Source organism: Diceros bicornis, chromosome 31, assembly GCF_020826845.1.
Source record: "Diceros bicornis minor isolate mBicDic1 chromosome 31, mDicBic1.mat.cur, whole genome shotgun sequence".
Lineage (NCBI taxonomy): Eukaryota > Metazoa > Chordata > Mammalia > Perissodactyla > Rhinocerotidae > Diceros > Diceros bicornis.
In genome coordinates this window covers 3,375,098-3,396,128 of record NC_080770.1, presented here as the reverse complement: position 1 = coordinate 3,396,128, position 21,031 = coordinate 3,375,098, and the positions used below count along the sequence as shown (strand labels likewise).

At 50.5% G+C, this 21,031-nt stretch overlaps 1 protein-coding gene across 1 annotated transcript in view; it reads right to left on the bottom strand.

Moving 5' to 3' along the window:
- SHANK2 (SH3 and multiple ankyrin repeat domains 2) overlaps positions 1-21,031 on the bottom strand; it is a 572,646-nt gene that overhangs the window by 444,270 nt on the left and 107,345 nt on the right. The window contains exons 4-5 of the mRNA XM_058526174.1: positions 18,155-18,226; positions 15,611-15,719 (exon numbers count right to left, since the gene is read on the bottom strand). Coding sequence (XP_058382157.1) covers positions 15,611-15,719; positions 18,155-18,226 — 181 coding nt within the window. The remainder of the gene's footprint in view (positions 1-15,610; positions 15,720-18,154; positions 18,227-21,031) is intronic.

Genomic DNA, 21,031 nt, shown 5'->3' with positions numbered 1-21,031 from the left:
GGCAAGGTCAACTGTCGAAACAGTTAAGATTTTCCTTTCTTATTTGGCTGTCCACACGTGGCCATGCAAGAGCTAGGTGGTCCAAAGGAGATTTTCTTTTTAAGTTTATACCATGCTATTTTCCCAGCGGACAATCTCGACATCATTTTATAATGAGAATACCGTCTCAGAGAGAGGTGGTGGCAAACGGTGAAACCAGAAGCAAGGCATGGATTATGACCTCTGATCCCAAATTACAGACCCCTTCGGCAGAGGCACGCCCTGCCAGACAGAGCGGGGCACGTGAGCAATGCTGAGTAAACACGCGGTGGAGAGAGCTGGACACCGTTAATGGCTGTGAGTCTTACATAAGAGAGGGGACCTCCAGACCTTGGACAACATCGAAGGCCATCCAATGACACATGGCAGCTTTCTCGAGGGATCCAGAAGCCCTCCTCAAACAACGCTGCAGACTTGCCACATCCAGACCTGGCCAGGACCCACCCCGGTGAGGTCAGGAGAACCCCCCCGGGTAGACCACAGGTTCAGGAAGGGGACGTTTGATGAGGCCATAGATGGGCGCTGATTGGACCATCCCAAGAGGATGCTTATCAATCAACTGAAAACCTGCCATCCTTACAAGGTCGCACTGTCTGTACAATCAGTTAATGTGTGATCACTTCTCTAACGAGCTTAGGAACTGCACAGCAACCTGGCACTACAACTCTTTGAAAATATTCCTCTGTTTTTGCCGTTTGAAGTTTCTTCAGTTTTAAAAAATATACTGGAACCTCAAGAAGTATAACCTCCAAAGTGGCCCCAGTCCCTGTCGACTTTAATGAGAGGACAAACTGCTCTAACCGCCCGAGATGACCTTGAGGACATCATACCCTCTACCCAAGAAGCCGCTCTGCAGCCTTTTGGCTCCTGGGAACGACTAGGACGTGCTCTGAAAGGCACCGACAGGGACGTTTTCAGGTGTGAGAAGTGGGAGGCACCTAGAAGCACAGCAGGAGAGCACCAGCTGCAGGGCTTCCAGTCTGTGCAGACGAGCGATGAGGTACACCGGCAGATAGATAAACGGGTGGGTGAGTGGATGGATGGATGGACAGATGGATGGATGGATAGGTGAGTGGATGGATGGATGGGTGGATGGATGGATGGACGGAAGGATGGATGGATAGGTGAGTGGATGGATGGATGGGTGGATGGATGGATGGATGGACGGAAGGATGGATGGATAGGTGAGTGGCTGGATGGATGGATGGATGGGTGGATGGATGGATAGATGGATGGGTGGATGGATAGGCGAGTGGATGGATGGATGGGTGGATGGATGGATGGATAGGTGAGTGGATGGATGGATGGACGGATGGATGGATGGATAGGTGAGTGGATGGATGGATGGACGGATGGATGGATGGATAGGTGAGTGGATGGATGGATGGGTGGATGGATGGATGGATGGATGGAAGGATGGATGGATAGGTGAGTGGATGGATGGATGGGTGGATGGATGGATGGACGGAAGGATGGATGGACAGGTGAGTGGATGGATGGATGGGTGGATGGATGGATGGATGGACGGAAGGATGGATGGACAGGTGAGTGGATGGATGGATGGGTGGACGGATGGATGGATGGATGGATGGATGGAAGAATGGATGGATAGGTGAGTGGATGGATGGATGGGTGGATGGATGGATGGATGGATGGAAGGATGGATGGATAGGTGAGTGGATGGATGGATGGGTGGATGGATGGATGGACGGAAGGATGGATGGATAGGTGAGTGGATGGATGGATGAGTGGATGGATGGATGGATAGGTGAGAGGATGGATGGATGGGTGGATGGATAGGTGAGCAGATGGATGGATGGGTGGATGGATGGATGGATGGGTGGATGGATGAGTGGATAGGTAGATACAGGGAGGGAGAGAGGGAGGAAGAAAGAGAGGAAGAGAGGGATGGGTAAGTGAAAGGGTAGACAGGAGGACAGACAGAGATACATACATATGCATAGACAGTTAACAATGAATTGAGCAAAAGAACAGAAGATGGCTATTTGGGTTCAAGGTTGACAGAGCGAGCACAAACTGTGTACTCAATTTATCTTCGTAAAGAATTGCTTTCCAGTATAAAATCCACTACTGAATTATTCCTAATTGAGAGATCACACGCCCCATTCCCCATGCCTGTTTGCTGGTGCAAAAGTGACACAGTGGGAAAAGCCAGGCCAGGCTTTCAGTCCAGAACCCGCAGGTTCCAGTCTGGGCTCCGTTGTTACTTGGACAGAAGCCTTGAACCCCACAGGCTGTGGGTTCCACACTTGTACTGCAAAGAGCACCCTGCCCAGCCCACGGTGAAGGGTCATGAGAGGTCACGGCTTTGACAGTGCTTCGTAATGACCAAGCTCCAGCCAGCCTGAGGGAGTAACAGGATCCCGGCGACGGTGCAGGTAAGAACCACTGCACCAGCTCAACATGGAAACACAGTCCCCACGAGACACGCAGGAGGGATGGGAGTCAGGGTTTCTGCCTCCACTCACACCAACACAGTCGCACTTTCCTAAAACAATCCGCTTTATAAAAACGTGCCTCTCTAAAGCACGACACATCCCTTCTAAGCCAGATTGAAGATTTGCCATCCCACCCACAAACGTGTGGGCAATGACCCAGGAAACCTTCCTGATCAGGAACTTAAGAAACAGCCACTTGTGACTGTGGTTTCTAAACCTCTGGGGGAGAAGTAGCCTCCAACCAGAACATTCTAAAACTTCACGGAAAACTTCAAGGAAACACCCTTGAAGAGGAGACCTGAGAAGCTCCCACAAGCAAAACCAGAGAGTTGGGCTCCACTCCCTGCCCTGTCCTTCTGCCTTATCTCCTCCATGTCAGCGGAAATCTGACATGTCCCCATGTGTCACAGCCTTGATGACAAGAAGCCTCCCTGCAGTGCCAAAGCGTGCCTGTCCACATCTCTGTGATGAATCCAGTGACCTCGACCACACCTGAAAATTCCTAAGGGCCAGCGACAGGAATTGCAGGATTCAGGGATTCCTTCCTCACTGCCTAGAGCAGTGGTTCTCAGCCTCTAGCGCCAGAAGAATCACCCAAAGAGCTGGTAAAACAGAGAAGACTGGCTCCATTCCCAGAAACAATCCAACAAGACTGGAATGGCTGAGAATCTGCATCTCCAGCAGGCTTTCAGGTGATCCTGGTGGTTCAAGGGGCACACCTTGCCGGAGAACCCCAGTTCACAAACTTGACTGTACAGTGAAGTCACCTGGTCCCATCCCCAGATACTAATTTAAGTGGTGTGGAGTATGACCCAAGTATCAGGATTGGCAAAACTTCCCTCCATGGTTTTTAATACACAGCTGAGTTTGAGGACCAGAGCTGTAAACACTTGCTAATTCAAATGTGCTCCTTGGACTAGCAGCATAGGCACGACCTGGGAATTGGTTGGAAATGCAAAATCTCTGGTCCCACCCCAGATCTACAGAACCAGAATTGACATTTTAACAAGATTCCCAGGTCACTCACAGACATCAAGTCTGAGCTACGTGGCCCGGGGCACAGTTCTCTCACTGTTATCAGGTATGTGATCAGTCAACAGGCAAACCAAGAGAAATGGTGGTGTATACGCCATATGGGTGGCTCCCTTTATCTATAAATTATACATGACCAGGGGAAAGATCATATTCTTTTTGACAAATGGTCCTGGGACAACTGGATTTTCACATGCAAAAGAATGAAGTCGGAGCCCTACCTCACATCATAAATAAAACTTAACTCGAAGTGGAGCACACACCTAAAGGTAAGAGCTAAAACTGTAAAACTTGTAGAGCAGAACATAGGAGTAAATCTTTGTGACCCCGGGTGAGGCAATTTTTTTTAGATATGACACCAAAAGCATAAGCAACAAAAGAAAAAATAGATAACTTGGACTTTATCAAAATTAAAAACTCTTCTGCCTCAAAATACGCCATCAAGAAAGTGCAAAGACAACCTACAGAATGGAAGACAATATTTGTAAATCATATATCTGATAATAAACTTGTGCCCAGAATGTATAAAGAACTCTTAGAACCCTACAATAATAGATAAATAACTCAATCAAAATATGGGCAAAGGATCCAAATAGACATTTCCCCAAAGATACAGAAATGATCGATAAAGACATGAAAAGATGCTCGATATCATTGGCCATTAGGGAAATGCAAACAAAACCACAATGAGATACGACTTCACACTCACTAAGATGGCTATAATAAAAAAGACAGATAATAGTAACTGTTGGTGAGGATGTGGAGAAATTGAAACCCTCGTGCGCTGCTGGTGGAATGTAAAATAGTGCACTTGCTTTGGAAAACTTTCTGGCAGCTCCTCAAAAAGTTCAACCTAGAGCTACCATATGACCCAGCAATTCCACCCCTAGGTGTACACACAAGACAAATGAAAACAAATGTCCACACAATTTGTACAAGAATGCACATAGCAGCATTAGTCACAATAGCCAAAAAGTGGAAACAACTCCAAATGTCCATTAACTGATGAGTGGATACACAAAAGTGGTACATAACAGTGGAATATTATTTGCCCATAAAAAATGAATGAAGCACTGACACATGCTACAACATGAACAGACCTTGAAAACATTATGCTGAGTGAAAAAAACCAGACACAAAAGGGCACATGTTGTGTGATTCCACTTATATGAAACGTCCAGAACAGGCAAATCCAGAGAAACAGAAAGTAGATTAGTGGTTGCCTGGGGCTGGGGGTGGGGAGTGGGAGGAAAAGTGGGGGGACTCCTAATGGGTACTGGGTTTCTCTTTGGTGCGATGAAAGTGTTCTAAAATCAGATAGTGGTGATGGCGCACAACTCTGTGAACATATTAAAAAACCACTGAATTGTACACTTTGGCTAAATTTAACAGTATGTGAAATGTCTCAATAAAGCTTTACAGAAAACAAAAACTGAATTTAATTGTACGTAAATTATATCTTAATAAAATTTTTAATAAAAAAATTATATACACCCAATGATATTAATATATTAAATGTTATGAAGTACACATAGATAAATGTTTTTAAATGGGGAGATGGATAGTGGGCTGTTTTCTACCCTACCCCGATGGATCGTCTGCTCCTCCTTTGTAAAGTGAAAGGCAGAGAAGGTGAGTCCAACACGTCTTAGGTCAAGGATCTCTAAGTCAGAAGTTCATACTCTGGAGACCACCGCTTCACACGTGTCCACAACAACCACACTGCCTGCCGCATCTGTTGACGAGTCCACGTGTGTGCTCGTGTGACTATGGGAACCCCATGCACCAGCTCAGCCCCCTACCCCGCTCCCAGCACCTGGGATTGCAGAGCACACAGGGAAGGAGCCACACACTGCCCAGGTGTCACAGACAATGGGGCAGGCAGGAGACTGTAGGCATGGGAATCACTTTTCAGAGAGGACAGCTCCCATGTGGACACAGCAGAGCCTCTGGCATTAATCTGCATTTAATCACTCAGTGTTCAATACTGTCATGTGCCACTTAACAACAGGGACATGTTCTGAGAAATGCGTTGTTAGGCGGTTTCATCACTGTGGGAACATCATAGAATGTAGTTACACAAACCTAGATGGTATAGTCTACTACATACCTAGGCTGTATGATACCAATCTTATGGGACCGCTATCATATATGCAGTCCGTCGTTGACGGAACTTCACTGTAGGGTGCATGACTGTACTTCATTGAGTGAGTCATGTGAAATCGCAAAATCTTCCAGTATATTAAAACAGGGACTCCCTACCCACTAGAATATCTGCTTAATACCCCACTCTCGATCATGAAAGAGGAGATTTACAGTGTCTCCCTGGGTACAGTCACGGCCCTCCATGAGAGGACACCTTCCCGTGAAGAGCTCCAGACAACCACATGAGACTCGTCCACATGACCCACGGGCCTCCGACGCCACTAGGCAAGTATGGAGGGTGATGGGGTCCCCCAAACTGTCAGCACCACTGAGCGTTCTGGCAACTGCTCCCCACGTTAGCCCACAGCCGAGGGAGACATCCTGGTATCTCCCACCATTTGCCACAAACGGAACAATCATGACCATCCTCCTCACCTTCTCTCTGACTCTGGCTTTGGTGACCAGATGTGCTGGAGAGGTGACGTCCCAACGCGTTCTGGGAATATAGATTTGTGACCAGAAAATGACACAGAGAAACAGGCACAAATCAGTTTTCTGTAAGGAAGTCTTTTACAACAGGGAACAAATAAGATCGAGGCAAGGTGATGAGTGGCCTTGTTCAAACCACACGGGCCGAATTTCCAGAGGTACCAGGTAAAGCCGTGTATCCAGGTTCCCCTGATAGAATTATGCCGTTCACATAGGCTTGTGAAGGCAATAAGCACGTGAGAATTGCTTCGAGGTCAAACAATTTAAAAGTGAATGGTTCTTGCTCCCAGACAGGTGTCCTGGGGCTGTTGCTTCCGCTGACAAGGACCATGAGGGGAATGGTCTGTGGGGCCCCACTGTCAACCAAGCTGGAGGGAAGGCATGGGTGACAGGTTGTGATTTTTGTCTTCCCAATAGCAAAATCGAGGAGGACAGGCTCTGAGAAGGGGTCTGTGGCCCTTGATTCTCTCAAAACTAAAGGCTTGGGCAATAAAACATACACACACAGACATACATACAACCATACTAATGTGGTCTAAAGTACAGAAACGGGGCCTACCAGACCAGGAATTTGGAAAGTATAGGACATTCTGAGCAAGCACAAACTCAAGCCTCTGAACAACAATAAGATCCCATTACACACCTATTAAAATGAATAAAATCCAAAACACTGACACCAATTTCTAGCAAGGATGGGGAGCAACGGGAACTCACATTCATGGCTGGCGGGAATGCAAAATGGTACAGCCACTTTGGATGACAGTTCGGCAGTTTCTTACAAACCTAAAAAATGTTTTACCATATGATTCAACAATCAGACTCCTTGGTATTCACCCAACTGATCTGAAAACTTACGTCCCCACCACAACCTGCACACCCATGTTTATAGCAGCTTTATTCATTCAATAACCCAAAACTGAAGCACCCAAGATGCTCTTCAATAGCTGAACAGATAAACAAAACTGGGACATCCATACAGTGGGTTATTATGTAGCGATAAAAAGAAAAGTGCTCTCAAGGCATGAAAGGATGTGGTTCAGTCTTAAAAGCAGATGGCTAAGCGAAAGAAGCCAGTCTGAAAAAGCTACACACTGTGTGCTGCCAACTCTACGGCACCCTGGAAAAGACAAAACTACGGAGACGGTAAACAGAACTGTGCTTGCCAAGGGCCGTAGGGAGGAGCAGGGCCGAATAGGTGAGAAGCACAGGGGATTTTTCACAGTGGTGAAACTACGGTGTATGATATTGCGATGGCGAAGACGAGAATCAAACATTTGTCAAAACCACAAACTTGACAGCACAAAGAGTGAAACGTGAGGTATGCAAATTTTTAAAAACGAAGTTTAAAAATTCATTTGGGAGACTGGGGGATCCCAGGATGGAACGTAGGACGTGGTAAGAGTCCAGCTGTATTACAAATGCAGGAAACCACCTCGCTGGAGGGGGTGGGGGGATAAAGCGCTGACCTACGTAACTCTGGAAACTAGTGGAGTCTGGAGGAGAAAAGGCAAAAATGAACTGCACAGGAACACCGTGCTCTAGCTGGTGAAGCTGTTTCCACCGTGGCGTCAACAACTGCGAAACCACTGCACACGTGCACTGGAACAGAACAAATGAATAAACGGACGGCAGACAGTGGCGGCCAGGTTTCTCACTATCGGCGTGGGAGGTTTCAGGAAAGCAAGAAGTGACCAGAATGATCCATGTGGCAATGGATTAGAATTAGAGTGCACCAGTATGAACTCGGGTTTAGCTTAAGACAGATTCGGATGGTTATATATACAAATATTTACAGATACGTATCTATTCTGAGGGTCTAGTGGTTAAGATGGGGCGCTCCCACCTCTGTGGCCTGGGCTCATGTCCCGATCAGGGAACCATACCACTCGTATGTTGGCTGTCATGCTCTGGTGGCTGCGTGTCACTGTGATGCTGAAAGCTATGCTGCCAGTATTTCAAATACCAGCAGGGTTACTCAGGGTAGACAGGTTTTGGTGGAGCTCAGACTAAGACAGACAGGAGGAAGGACATGGCCACCCACTTCCAAAAAAATTGGCCGTGAAAATCCTATGAATAGCAGCAGAGCAGTCTGATATAGCACTGGAAGGTGAGAGGATGGTGCAAAATGATGGGGCACGGTTCCGCTCTGCTGTACACAGGGGCACCAGGAGCTAGAATTGACTCAACAGCACTAATAACAACAAATGCATCTATTCACGGGTTAGTACACACACAAACATCTCCTTGTTCTTTTGTCTGAGAGTGCCCAGAAGCAACTACACCCCAGCAGCAATGAGCACACCGAGCACCCAGATCTTGGTTTCTAAGACTACTCTCAATAAAAGGAACCAGGGCTCCTCGGAGGAATGGCTGGTCCTAGGACTAGGGCAGAAATATACAAGATGAGCCTGGAGCATCTTCTAGTGCCAGGAAGTAAGAAAGTGATCAAACGATAATAATAATAACCCACCCCGGGGCCGGCCCCGTGGCTTAGCGGTTAAGTGCGCGCACTCTGCTGCTGGCGGCCCAGGTTTGGATCCCGGGCGCGCACTGATGCACTGCTTCTCTGGCCATGCTGAGGCCGCGTCCCACGTGCAGCAACTAGAAGGATGTGCAGCTATGACATACAACTGTCTACTGGGGCTTTGGGAGGAAATAAATAAATAAATAAAATCTTTAAAAAAAAAATATAATAATAACCCACCCTGTTGGGGTGTGTCAGAGGGACACAGGAGCCAATGGAAAGAGCTCCCAGGACCCAAAGCTGGAGCAATCTGAGCGACAAAATATATAGAGCAGCATCAGATTATAACCCAAATTATAGATTAAACACCCGTGAGTCCCTACTGATAAAACTAACGGATCAAGTAAATAAATAAATGGGTGAGAAGAGACAAATCTCCTTTGTAGAAGAATTCCAAATAATTTACGTGACTACTCTGCCCTCAAGGAGGCAGAACATGACTCCTCACGTCCTAGGTGTGGGCTGTGTTTAGTGGCTTCCTTCCAAAGAACACAGTACAAAAACGGGGAGAAAGGAAAGCTGACCCACACACCTCAGCCAGGTGAGCAGGTCAGCCTCACCGTGACAGGCCATGTTGATGGCATGTGCTCTGACAGGATGGGGTTAGGACAGGATAGGACAGAAGGGCACTGCATCTCTGTGGTCCTCCTCCCCCCAGCCCACAACCCCAGTCTAATCATAGGAAAGACCTCAGACAAATCCCAATATGGGGACATCCTACAAAATACCTGCCCAGTGCTCCTTAAAACTGACAAGGTCATCAAAAACAAGGAAAGTCTGAGAAACTGTCACGACCAAGAGGGGCCTACGGAGACGAGACGACTAACTGTCATGTGGGATCTTGGAACAGAAAAAGGATATTAAGTAACTACTAATGAAATACAAAAACAGTGCAGACTTTAGTTAGTAATAATGTATCATTATTGGTTCATTAATTGTAACAAATGTACCCTGTTCATGTAAGATGGTAATAACAGGGGAAAGTGGGTGTGGGGCATAGGGGAACATTCTGTAATTTCTTCACGATAATTCTGTAAATCTAAGGCTGCTCTAACATAATTTTTTTTAAGTATTAGAAGAACCACCTCGAGGCTCATGCTGCAGGTAATGGTTTAATGTGAAAACACTTCTGTGGCGACTGCTCACCCAAGGCCATGCGTGCACGTCCTGCGTCATTGTGGGGGGGGGTCTTGGACTGACCTCCTGTCCCTCTGGTCAGCTCAGGCGGATGTCCCCAATGCCAAGGCTGGCTTCTGGGGGCCCTCGTCCCTGCCTCCAAGTCACTCCCACTGTTTTTCCTTCTACCTCATTTCTTTACTTAACATATGGCACCTTTATGAGTCACCTATAATCCTTTCTAAGGCATGGTGGGGCGTTGATAAAAAACATTCTGAAATAATTGGGTATGCTATTGGACCTTTTACTTAAAAACAGGTCTCTTTGTACCAGGAACTGCGCCCGACAAGCCAAATGCACCCAGGCATATTCGGTGGCAGCACAGGGAGTTACCGACCCGGTGGTCTTCAGGCTGACCTCACCTGCACTGGCTAATTTGTGCATCTCTGACCCTCTGCAGACCGATGTTCATGAGGTCCCAGAACCGTGTCCCTGGAGTAGCCCCCTGTTCCCGTGCTATTATTCCTGGGGAATTTTATACCGGGACTCATTCAGGGGCTACAGTGAGAGCCGGATAGACCATTTGTCACTGTATGCAGCAAACAAGCCCTTCCATTCTCAGAGGCACTGCTCAGCGTACAGGGATCCGGAGTGTCCGCGGAACCCTCTAATTGGGCCACGTGGGAGCTGGCGAGGGCCTCCCCGAGCCCGGCTACAGCAACACGTGGTGGAACGAGGCACATCTAGGCACGGACGACGGACAACAGCAGCCTGACAAGCTGATGAGCTGTCATGGCCGGAAACTCGTCTACTAACTGGATCTCACAAACGAAGTCCAGACACACCACCGGTGCTGGGCAAAATCGGCTCGATCAACGCGTATTCTATTTTTTACTTCTCATTAATACACTGCAAGAGACAAAAGACGTTTCTAGCTCTATTAGCATCCTCCCCACCCCACCTTGTCATGCCTGGGCTTCCTTCAAGTTTGGGAACACAGTGCGAAATAAAAGCTAAGTTTTGCTCTAAAGGCTAGCTTGACTTCCTTTTCGGGGCTCGAAACACCATTCATCTTGTCTCAGAGGTTCCAACCAAAGCAGAAGATGAGCCCAAGACCCTGGTGGGCGAGTCTTTACATTGTTATGCTCCTTTCATCATTACCTAATAAAATTCCCATTAGAACAGGTACAGATCGTTGGCTGTAACAAGACAGGCTGCTTTGTTTTAACTGACAGGTCGTTCCTCTGGGATTTAATTATCTCCTGTGTGTTCCTCCATCAGAAGGGCCGCTTCCCCCTACTCGGGCCCCCGTGTGCGGCCCAGAAGCGCCCGAGAACCGCACAGCTCCAGTGCAGGGACGCGGGCCCGGTCTGAACATCACGGCCTTTTCTGCGCTTCGGAAGGAGGCTGCTTTCAATCCTCTGCACAGGGAGTGAAGAAGTCTAGTTTTCAGCCAGATTCTGCTTTGAAAAAGTCGCCAAACTCAGTGTGGAGCTGCTAAAACACAAGAACCTGCTCCGGCTGTCAGAGCCACTGAGGACGGCAGCGCAGCGTCTGGAATCAAAGGGGATGTGTGCCGGCTCTTCCCTCCCACCAGGACTGCCTGGTGCGGGAGCGCGCAACCCCATCCGGGGACTGGGAGCAGGACTTGCTCAGTGACCACAGACTCTCCAGTCCCGGACCCTCTGCATCTGCCAGGGCCACCACGGCCATGTCCAGCCAGGTGCAGCGCCTGAGAAGAGATGCCACCGATGACCCCGCCTCCTTTCCACCCAGGGGTGAGGGCCTGGACCCTGGAGTGCGAGGGCAAGCAGGCCCAGGCTCTGCGTCCTCCCTGGCCGGTGACCTGGCAACCGACCTCCGCTCCGGAGGAGCTTCCGGCTCCTCCAAGGACACTGGCCCCACAAAGAGGGCCTGCTTCGCGGGATGCACGAAGACTGAGGGAGACGAGGCCTCTTGTACCCTCGGCACATTGCTGGGCCCCAGCAGTTCCTGGGTAACTGCAGCGTAATTAGTAAGTGCCCTTGTCACTTCTTGGGTGACCGATCGCACCAATTTGTCTGGGACCAAGGGGCTTCCTGGACTTTCAGTGCGAAAATCAAGGCCGATCCGGGAAAACCAAGACAAGTAGGCCACACGACCTGTTGTCTGGAGGCCGCCCACCAAAGCCAACCCATTTTCCTCCCTCTGGGTCCAAAACAGGGAGAAAACAGCATGTATTGAGGTTCCGTTCCGACCTGCTATGGCAGAACTTTCTGGAGACCTACTATGGATGATATACTCCACTTAACTCCTGTTGCTCATCTGATGCTCAGATGTCCCCACCCTGGAGGGACTGTCATCTGATCGAGGAGATGAGGAGACGGGGGTTCAGAGAGGTTCACTCGGCTGCGCTTCACACGGCCAGCCGCGGAGAAGCCGGAGTTAAAACACGGTCTCCCTGGGACTCTCCGAGGCCGGGTCCCCTCCCTGGGCCACAAGCCGGTGGGGCTCACCTCGCATGGTCCCAGTTGAGGGGTCACCGTCCCACGCTGACTGTTGTTTCATAGGTGTTGCCGGGTTCTCCGCGTCTGTTTCAGGCGGGAGGACAAATCGGCCCCCGATGCTCCGTCTTAGACGCGGACACGAAGACGTGCGTTTTCCCTACGGCGTCCGGCTGCCCGGGCTCTCAGCTGAGCGCGTGTGGTCCCCTCTCTGGCACTGGAACGCCTGCCCCTAATGCTTTGTCAGGAGCCACTTCACAGGGGCTTGAGGGGAAGACGGGTCTCTGTTTCTTTCAGAGTTTGCTCTTTCTGATCAGTCAATTAGTGCCACGGCTGTTGTCACAGGAATGTTTCAAAAAATACCGAGGTGAATCCCACGCCACCCTCTCTAAGGATCACTGCTCCCAAGTCGTTTCTATTCCAGCTCTGGGGAGTGGTTAGGGTCCTTCCTCTGTCCTTATCATGCTTCAGGCACCACTGCTCTCTGTGACGGCTCTGGCGCTGACTCCGTCCATAATCACACAAGACAGCAATCTTTAATTCCAGGCGGGGCCAGGACAAAGAGCCACAGACCTCCACTTCGAAATAATTCTGGGTCTGTGCTGATGTGTTTTTAGAAGCTAAGGTGGGGTCTGCTCGGGAATGACAGTCATTACAAACCCTTGGAATCTGGAAGACACCAGCTCTGGTGAAGGCCTGGCACACCACGGGAAGGAGCCGATTAAAGGGGGTCCCAAGGGAAGAAGGCCAGCCCAGAGCGGACCCCCCTCACCTCCCCCTACTGCCGGTCAGGGCAGGAGAGAGAGGCGGCCCGGCCCCATGGAATCATCTAGAAGCAGCCATGGATGAGGTCAGGCTGGTGGGAGCCCAGGGCAAAGGTCAGCCCGAAGGAGAGAATCCAGGTCAGGGAAGCACAGACACCAGGCCTGGCTAAGGTCTGTGAATGTTCCGGAAGGCTCAAGTTCATGGTCGGGAATCCACAGATCCATGTGCCGGGGGCTACAGCACACTGACGGACAGAAGGGACCCCTGCCCTCACAAGCCGGGAGCCAGTCCAGGTGACAAGGCAGAATACGAGCAGTCAGCTCAATGCAGTGCCAGGGGCACGGCCACATGTGCTCGCTGCGAGGCCACCCTGCCCCGGTGCTCAGACCCTCGGCTTCCCACCTCGGCTCAACTCGACATCCTCCCCCTGCAGGATCAGAGCCGCTTCCACTCACACCTGCATCCACCTGCTTCCAGAAGGTCAAATGCCAGGGCCGTCCCTGCTCTCTGTCCAGACTCGCCACAGAGGCCTGGGGCCCCACCACCCGCTGCCCATGACACGCCCTTCTCCCCAGCCCCAGGGCCTCACCCATCACTCCCTGACCTCGCAAGGTCGAGGCGCCTGCCGGTGCCTCAAGCATCCTCACTGACAGGAGTCCACCTGGGCCTTGTGCTCCAGGCCAACCGACCGGGACTGCCTGAGCCTCCAGAGAGCCCAGCTTGTTCACGTCACTCCCACACACAGACCCCCGCTTCCCTGGCTCACAAAGTGTCAAACTGGGTGGGCGCCATGCTCATCTTCAATCAGGCCTCTGAGCTCGTCCCCCCTCCACACAGGTGCTCTCCACGTCCCCCCCACGTGTACTCGCGCTGTCCTGTCTCCCTGCATCTCAGGCCTCGAAGCTGCGGTCGGAGACCGGCCAGCACCCCTGCTCCCACGTTGCTCGAAGTTAAGTTTAGGAGACACAAGAGTCAATGGCGATTATATCCTGAGCTCAGACAGGGAAGTGCACGGCTGGATGAGCATCAGCTGGGGGTGCCACTCCAGCTTTAGGGGTTAGAGGAGCCCCCCAAAATCATGAGAAAGCTCCCTTCTTCAGCTGACAAATACATCTGTTGTGGGCTTAATAACTGTGAGGTGGGACAAGTATACGTCACCAGGGCACAGGGGGAGGGCTTGCCCATCCCAAGAGGAGAGGGGAGGGAGGCCCCACTCACAGAGTCCAAGAGAAATGCTCTCTAGCCCAGGACAACCCACCTGCCCAGGCGAACGCTCCACGTTGCCATGGAGACCCTGCACTGAGCCGCTCTCGGCTCCCCACCGCAGCCTAACCTCAGCCGGCCAAGGTCAGCACCTCCCACTGGCACAGGCTCTCACTCAGGACGATGCTGCTTCCACCCCCAGGAGCCATGGGGCCATGTCTGGAGACACGTTTGGTTGTCACAACTGGGGGGTGCCACTGGCATTTGTGGGTGGAGACCAGGGATGCCGTAAATGTCCCACAACGCACAGGATAGCCCCCACCATAAAGAACTGTCTGGCCCCACATTGGAATACTATTCGGCCATAAAAAAGAAGGAAATCCTGCCACTTGCAACAACATGGGTAGACCTTCAGGGTATTATGCTAAGTGGAATAAGTCAGACAGAGAAAGACAAATACTGCAAGATTTCACTTATATGTGGAATCTAAAAAAACCAAACTCCTACAAAGAGAGAACAGACTAGTGGTTGCCAGAGGTGGGGGTGGGAGGTGGGGGACCTGGGTGAAGGTCGTCAAAAGGTACAAACTTCCAGTTATAAGACAAATAAGTCCTGGGAATGTGATGTACAGCAAGGTGACTATAGTTAACAATACCGTATAGTATATTTGAAAGTTGCTAGGAGAGTAGATCTTAAAAGTTCTCACCATAAGAAAAAATAATTTGTAACTAAGTGTGGTGATAGATGTTAACCAGACTCATTGTGGTGACCATTTCACAATACACACATATATCGAATCGTTAACGCTGTACACCTAAAACTGATACATTGTTACATGTCAATTATATCTCAATAAAACTGGGGGGAAAAAAGAGAAAAGATAAGATTAAATAAAAGTTAGTGCTCATTTGGAATTGTTAAAAAAAACAATTGTCTAGCCCAAAATGTCAATGGGCCTGAAGCTGGGAACCCCTGCATTTTAGTCCACACGTGAGTAGAGGCCCACACGCATACCGAACCTGGTCTCCAGCAGGGGGAGTGAGACATTTGCATGCGCATGCATGTCTTCCAAGACTGGCACACAGCACTCAATACGTGCTGTCATTCATTCGCCACTTGTTCAACAGATATGTAGTGACGACCTACTATGTGCCAGGTGCCGTGCTGGCTCGAGAGAGATGGTGGGAGCACTCACAGGTGCATCTAGAACTCACGGAGGAGTGAGCAAGCACCCTTAAAAACCACGTAAGGCGTACACGCTGCATATGCACGTGTAATCTGAGTAGCGGGACCACCTTTCCTAACTGAACCCATGCTTCGGCGAAGTTCATCGAGTCCTCTCCATAAGCACCTACCTCCAGTCTCCAGGTCGTGGAAATTCGGATCCAGGCCTCGTTCCAGCAGTTTGACGATCTTCTCCACCGCACGGTGCTGAATATGATCCATGCACTTTTTCAGATTGGTCTAAAGAGAAAAATAAAAAACCAGAAACGTCTTTGCAGGCCATCGGAAGGCTCCTGACAGGGTGCACTCTGGCCTCCCCTATGGAGGGAGAGCCGCCCCTTGATGGGGGCCCAGTGCCCACCCCGGGGCTCACCAGGCAGCCACTTTCTGCTTCTGGAACCCCAGGGCCAGCGCGGAGTCCAGCGCTTGCCCAACGCACTCAGCCTGTCCTGGAGGAATGTTTTAGAAGTCCTCACCGCTCGCTGTCCTTGCCGAGAGCCATGGGGACGTTCCTTTGCTCTCAAAAGGAAAGCAAAGTGGCCACCTGGACCACTTTGAAAAACTACAGTTTCCAGGGTCCGCCCCAGACCTTCTGACCCCAGCTCTGGTGAGCGAGGCCCAAGGACTGGCATTTGTGTTCTAATCTCTAAAGCAGCAGCCGTGATGGAGAGCAAACAGGGCAGCCGCTCACTCAGTTTAATCCACTTTTTGGTTAACCACGTGGCCACACGGGCAGAAACAGGGACGCCTAGTCACCGAGCGACTCAGGGTGAAGGAGATATTCACTTCTCATGAGATCAAAGGGATCAGCAGGTCAACCTTGACGGGGAGAGATGTTTCCTCAGCCTTTCCCAGCCTCGTCTATAGGAAAAATAATGATTTCCCGTCCATCAGGCAGGCAGCTCAGGCTGTATGATCATAATCGCAGTATCCCATACGCCTCCATCTGAGAAATCAAACTCTTCTCAGTGGCCTAGTTCTCGGCCCGCACTCCACATCCCTCCTAAAACACACTGGAGGGAAGCAACGGTGGTTTCGACCCTTGCAGCCCCTGGACCTTTCAGACTGCTGACATGGGCCAATCTCCACCTGAATGTTTTCCATACCTTCCAAGACTAGAAATTAACAAATGCACAAAGACGTAAGATACGCTTGGTCTCACTTTTCACCTCCATTGCTACTTACCAAGTGACAGTCTTAAAAAGTTCACACATTTTTATCTACACATCAGAGGGTAATCAAAAAAACCAGAGGTGGGGGCTGGCCCGTTGGCATAGTGGTTAAGTTCTCGTATTCCACTTTGGGGGCCCAGGGTTTGCAGGTTCGGATCCCAGGTGCGGACCTACACATCACTTGTCAGGCCATGCTGTGGCGGCGTCCCATATAAAGTAGAGGAAGATGGGCACGGATGTTAGCCCAGGGCCAGTCTTCTTCAGCAAAAAGAGAAGGACTGGCATCGGATGTCAGTTCAGGGCTAATCTTCCTCACCAAAAAGAAAAAAAAAAGAAGAACAAACCAACCCAGAAATGCCCAGACCTTGGGGTCTAAACAGCACTGTCCAGGTGAATTCCAGAGCTGGACAGGGAAAGTGCAGAATGGCCCGAGCATCTTGTTGTGTCATAAAGTCATCAGCACTGAAAGGATGGTAGGGACATGCCAGGGGGCACAGAGCCAGGCAGACGTGCTGCCACTGGCCACATCCAGACAATTTCAGCACAAAAGTAAATCATGATAATGGCAATTAGAACCTACTGAACATAATAAAAACCCACACGTCCATCCTGAATCAAATCGGAGGGCCCTGCTGGTTGAGAACGCCCTCTGTGAGCTCACAGCTACAGGTGAGCTCACCTGGGCAGCATCAGGAGCAGCTAAGGGAGGCTGCTCAGGGAGCGTCCCGACTATGCCACAGGCTCTGTGGTGCTGGGCACCCACGAGCATCCTGGAGTATCACACGTCCTCCTCAGTGTTAAGGGAGGTGCCCAGCATGTGCTCCTGCTCCAGCATCCCCTTGGACACACACAGCATCCCTGACGAAGTGCAGACGTGCCCATGGCATACCAGCCCGGCTGCACGGGCTCCCTGGGCACAGGTGCGCACAGTACGTGCAGCCAGGAACTGAGCATTCCATAGAACACAGCCCACGGCTCTTTGCCTTAACACCCTCCTTCATTCCCATTGCCCACATCTGTGCAGTTTATGCAAAGAGCACATTAATCAGCTTTGCACTCAAGCGACAGCAGTGGAAAACTACTTCAGTGTTGTCTTCCATTTCAGCATCAATGGCTCAGAGAGAACGGCCACCCTCCTCCCAGAAACAGCCAGGAGACAAGCATAAAGTGGGGTTCCACTCTACTAAGTGGCATTATTTCACTTTCAAGTTGTCATCTGATGTATTTTCATTATACAGGAGGAGATGACAGTGGCATTTAAGGTGGGGGGCTGTGGTGGACACCCTTCTGGGGGCCGTGGGGAAGGTCCCGGGCAGCGTGAAGTGGGCCTGGTCCACCTGTATATCCCTACCCCGCCTCTCACCACGACAGGTTCGCACCAGGTGCCCCATCAGCTCTCGCAGGAAGAAGAACCCTCCCAAAGAGCTCCCCTGGTCTCTGAAGATGATGGCGAAGACAAACGACAGAACACCAGGATCGTAAGTGACAACCGTCCCTACTTACCTTTGTGTGTAGCTTTGCCAGCTGTTTCTCATCCAGATTGGCTTGTTTATACACCCGCTTCTTATATCGAAACTGGCGCAGAAACAGAAAAAAAGACAACCAAGTAAGCATTACACACGGCTGTTCAGAGGACAAACGGCCTTCTCCTGGGCTCTTTCACCAAAGACCGGGGCTCCACAGCAACTCTTCAAGTGTGAGATCAACTACTGTACTCGTACCGCAGAGCCTACGCCATCGTAAGAATAACTTTTGCCGAGATTCTGCAGCCACTTGGGTAAAAAGCCATAAAACAACAAGAGCAACCCAAAGGAGGAAGGAGTTGAGATCCACTGGTAGAGAAGCACAGTTGCCTGCCACGTTCAGCACCCTCTGCATTACTAGGAGACCATGGCTCTGTGCGTGGGAATCTGCCTGTCCTCAGCGTGGCACTGTTAACAATGAGGATGCCGCTTCATCTGCCAGATTTTTCTTCTGTGTCTTCAACCTTTATTAAAACATGCATTAGAAGCCCTGGTCTGGGGAAGCCACCTCCTCTGGCACCTGCAGCCTTTGCCTGGGACTTTGGGGCTGGGGTTCATTCCCTTAAACCTCGGCACCTCCCTTGATCTGGAAATCACATTGTCAGAACCGAGAAGCACATGTTGCTCAGATGTTGTAATAGCGCCCAAGAAGTGGCCCTGGTGTCAGAGTCGGCTTCCTGATTCCCTGGCACCTTTTGCCTAATGCCTCCCCGCCTCTCCCAGGTACCCTGACCCCTTGTCAAGTAGAAAGTGCTGGAGACACTACAGAGGTTTGGGAAGGACGCCAATAGTCTGGGAGTCACTGAGATTTCGAGTTGAGACATCTGTTCCAATTCCAGCCCCACCACCGTCCTATCGTCGGAGTAACTTTGTGCTGGACACTTGCCCCATCTCAGCCTCAGTTTCCTTATCTGTCACATGGAGATAACAACACAAGGCTCCCAGGTGTCCCGAGGATTGAATATAAGCTTCCTGGCACAGAACTGGCACTGGACCGATGATGTTTTATTCCTCCTCCCCCACTTCCCCCCAATTCCATCCACTCCGAGGAGTTCCAACAAGACGGGGGGAGCAAAAACACCCTCGCTCGGAGTTGCACAGCGACCTGAAAAGTCTGAAGGAATTCAAATCGATGGGTACTTTTTCTAGTTATAAAGGAATATGCTAGAGCTGATAACACCTCTCGGCAGGAGGGTAAGTACTGAGGAGGAGAGTCTACTTGCAGAGTCATAAACCTTCACAGCTCACGGCTACAGAGGGATGCAGACTCAGAAACAGAAACCCTTCTCTTGCTGTTTTCTCCATGTTTCCTAAGTACAGTTAGCTAACCATATTTTACCAAAATTGTCCAAGGCAAAGAGCTCAGCTCCACGCCTGCCCCTAACGCATCCATCCCCAGGCCCGGCTCAGCTCTGCACAGCGTGTCACCTGGCAGGACGGTGGCCCTGGGAGACAAGTGAATGTAAGGGTAAACAGCTCTTTTATGGCAATGAGAGCTAATGACAGCAGCAGCTGCCACACCAGCTCTGGGCACTCGCCAAGGCCAGGCCTTATGCTGAGTGGAAGCCCTCATCTGAGCCTCACAGCCACCCAAGAAGGCCGTGCTAACGTTGCCTCAATTTCAGAGCTGGCAATCTGAGGCTCAGAGAGGCTGGGTGGGGCACTCAAGGTTGCACAGCGACCAGGACTGGACCCAGTTCATCTGACACCACAGCCCACATGCCCACATGGGGCAATGAACTCAAGAGTCAGATGCTTTCGTGCAAACCTCTTACCTCACCTCCCACAAGGACATCAGAAAGAGGACACCCATGCCCGCTCTTCTCAAAGGCACGACACAGCCCTGCCCAGGTTACGCTGTGCTTTCACATGCTTTCTCTTGTCCATTTTTCAGGCAGTGAGGGGACAGGCCATAAGGGGGCCTTCAGATCAGAGCAATGTCGCCTCCTCCAAGAGGCTTTCTGATCAGAGTAGGCTCTGGACTTCCTGGTCTCCTCGCCCTGGTTTACTGTTGTGACAGAAACTATCAGCCCCCTAAATGAACTGTTTATTTACTGTTCCTGACCTGTCATCTCCCACTGGAGTGGAGGCTCCACCAGACCCGACCTCGACTGTCTTGTGCACGCTGGACACGCCTAGAAAGTGTCAGGCACATAACAGACCCCAACAAGGGATTTTTCAATGGATACTCATTTGACAGATGAGCAAACTGAGGTCAGAACATCTTCCAAGTGGCATCCTGTCTCTTCCTCCACTGACACCCTTCCCCAGGTCTGACATGTTCCACCTAAATGGAGATCCCCAAAACCTCAGCCTCAAAGTCACCATCAGACCTAGAAACGAGCAGACGAGGGAGTGCTTGGGTTCTGAATTCGTGTCCACGACATCTCTGACTTCAGAGTAATCTCCAGTCACTGAGAATATTGTAGAACCCACTCAGACTCCTCAAATGCCAGCTACTGCCCACACTTACAGTCTCTCACTGTTTGATAAGCTGAAATGAATACAACCACGTAATAACAGTAGCGACGTGTCGTGCAGTCATAGAAATGACCACATTTCTGGCCTCTCGTATAACCTTCTTAACAGATCAGGGGAAATACTGTATGTAAACCCGGGGTGCAGCAAGCCAGGGTCAGAAAGGCAGGGACTGGCTCACACTTCATGTGGAGGTGTGTAAGGCCGCCCAGCTCATGCATCAACCGCCCTATGAGGTGGGCCCAAGAGCATGTGACCAGCTGTAGCAGCTCAGAGAGCCCACAGGTCATTTCCTGAGCAAGAGGCAGAAAGGAAATTGTGCTTTTGATAACAGCTGGAGGGCCACTGGCCACCCTATGCCCAAGGGCACAAGACTGAC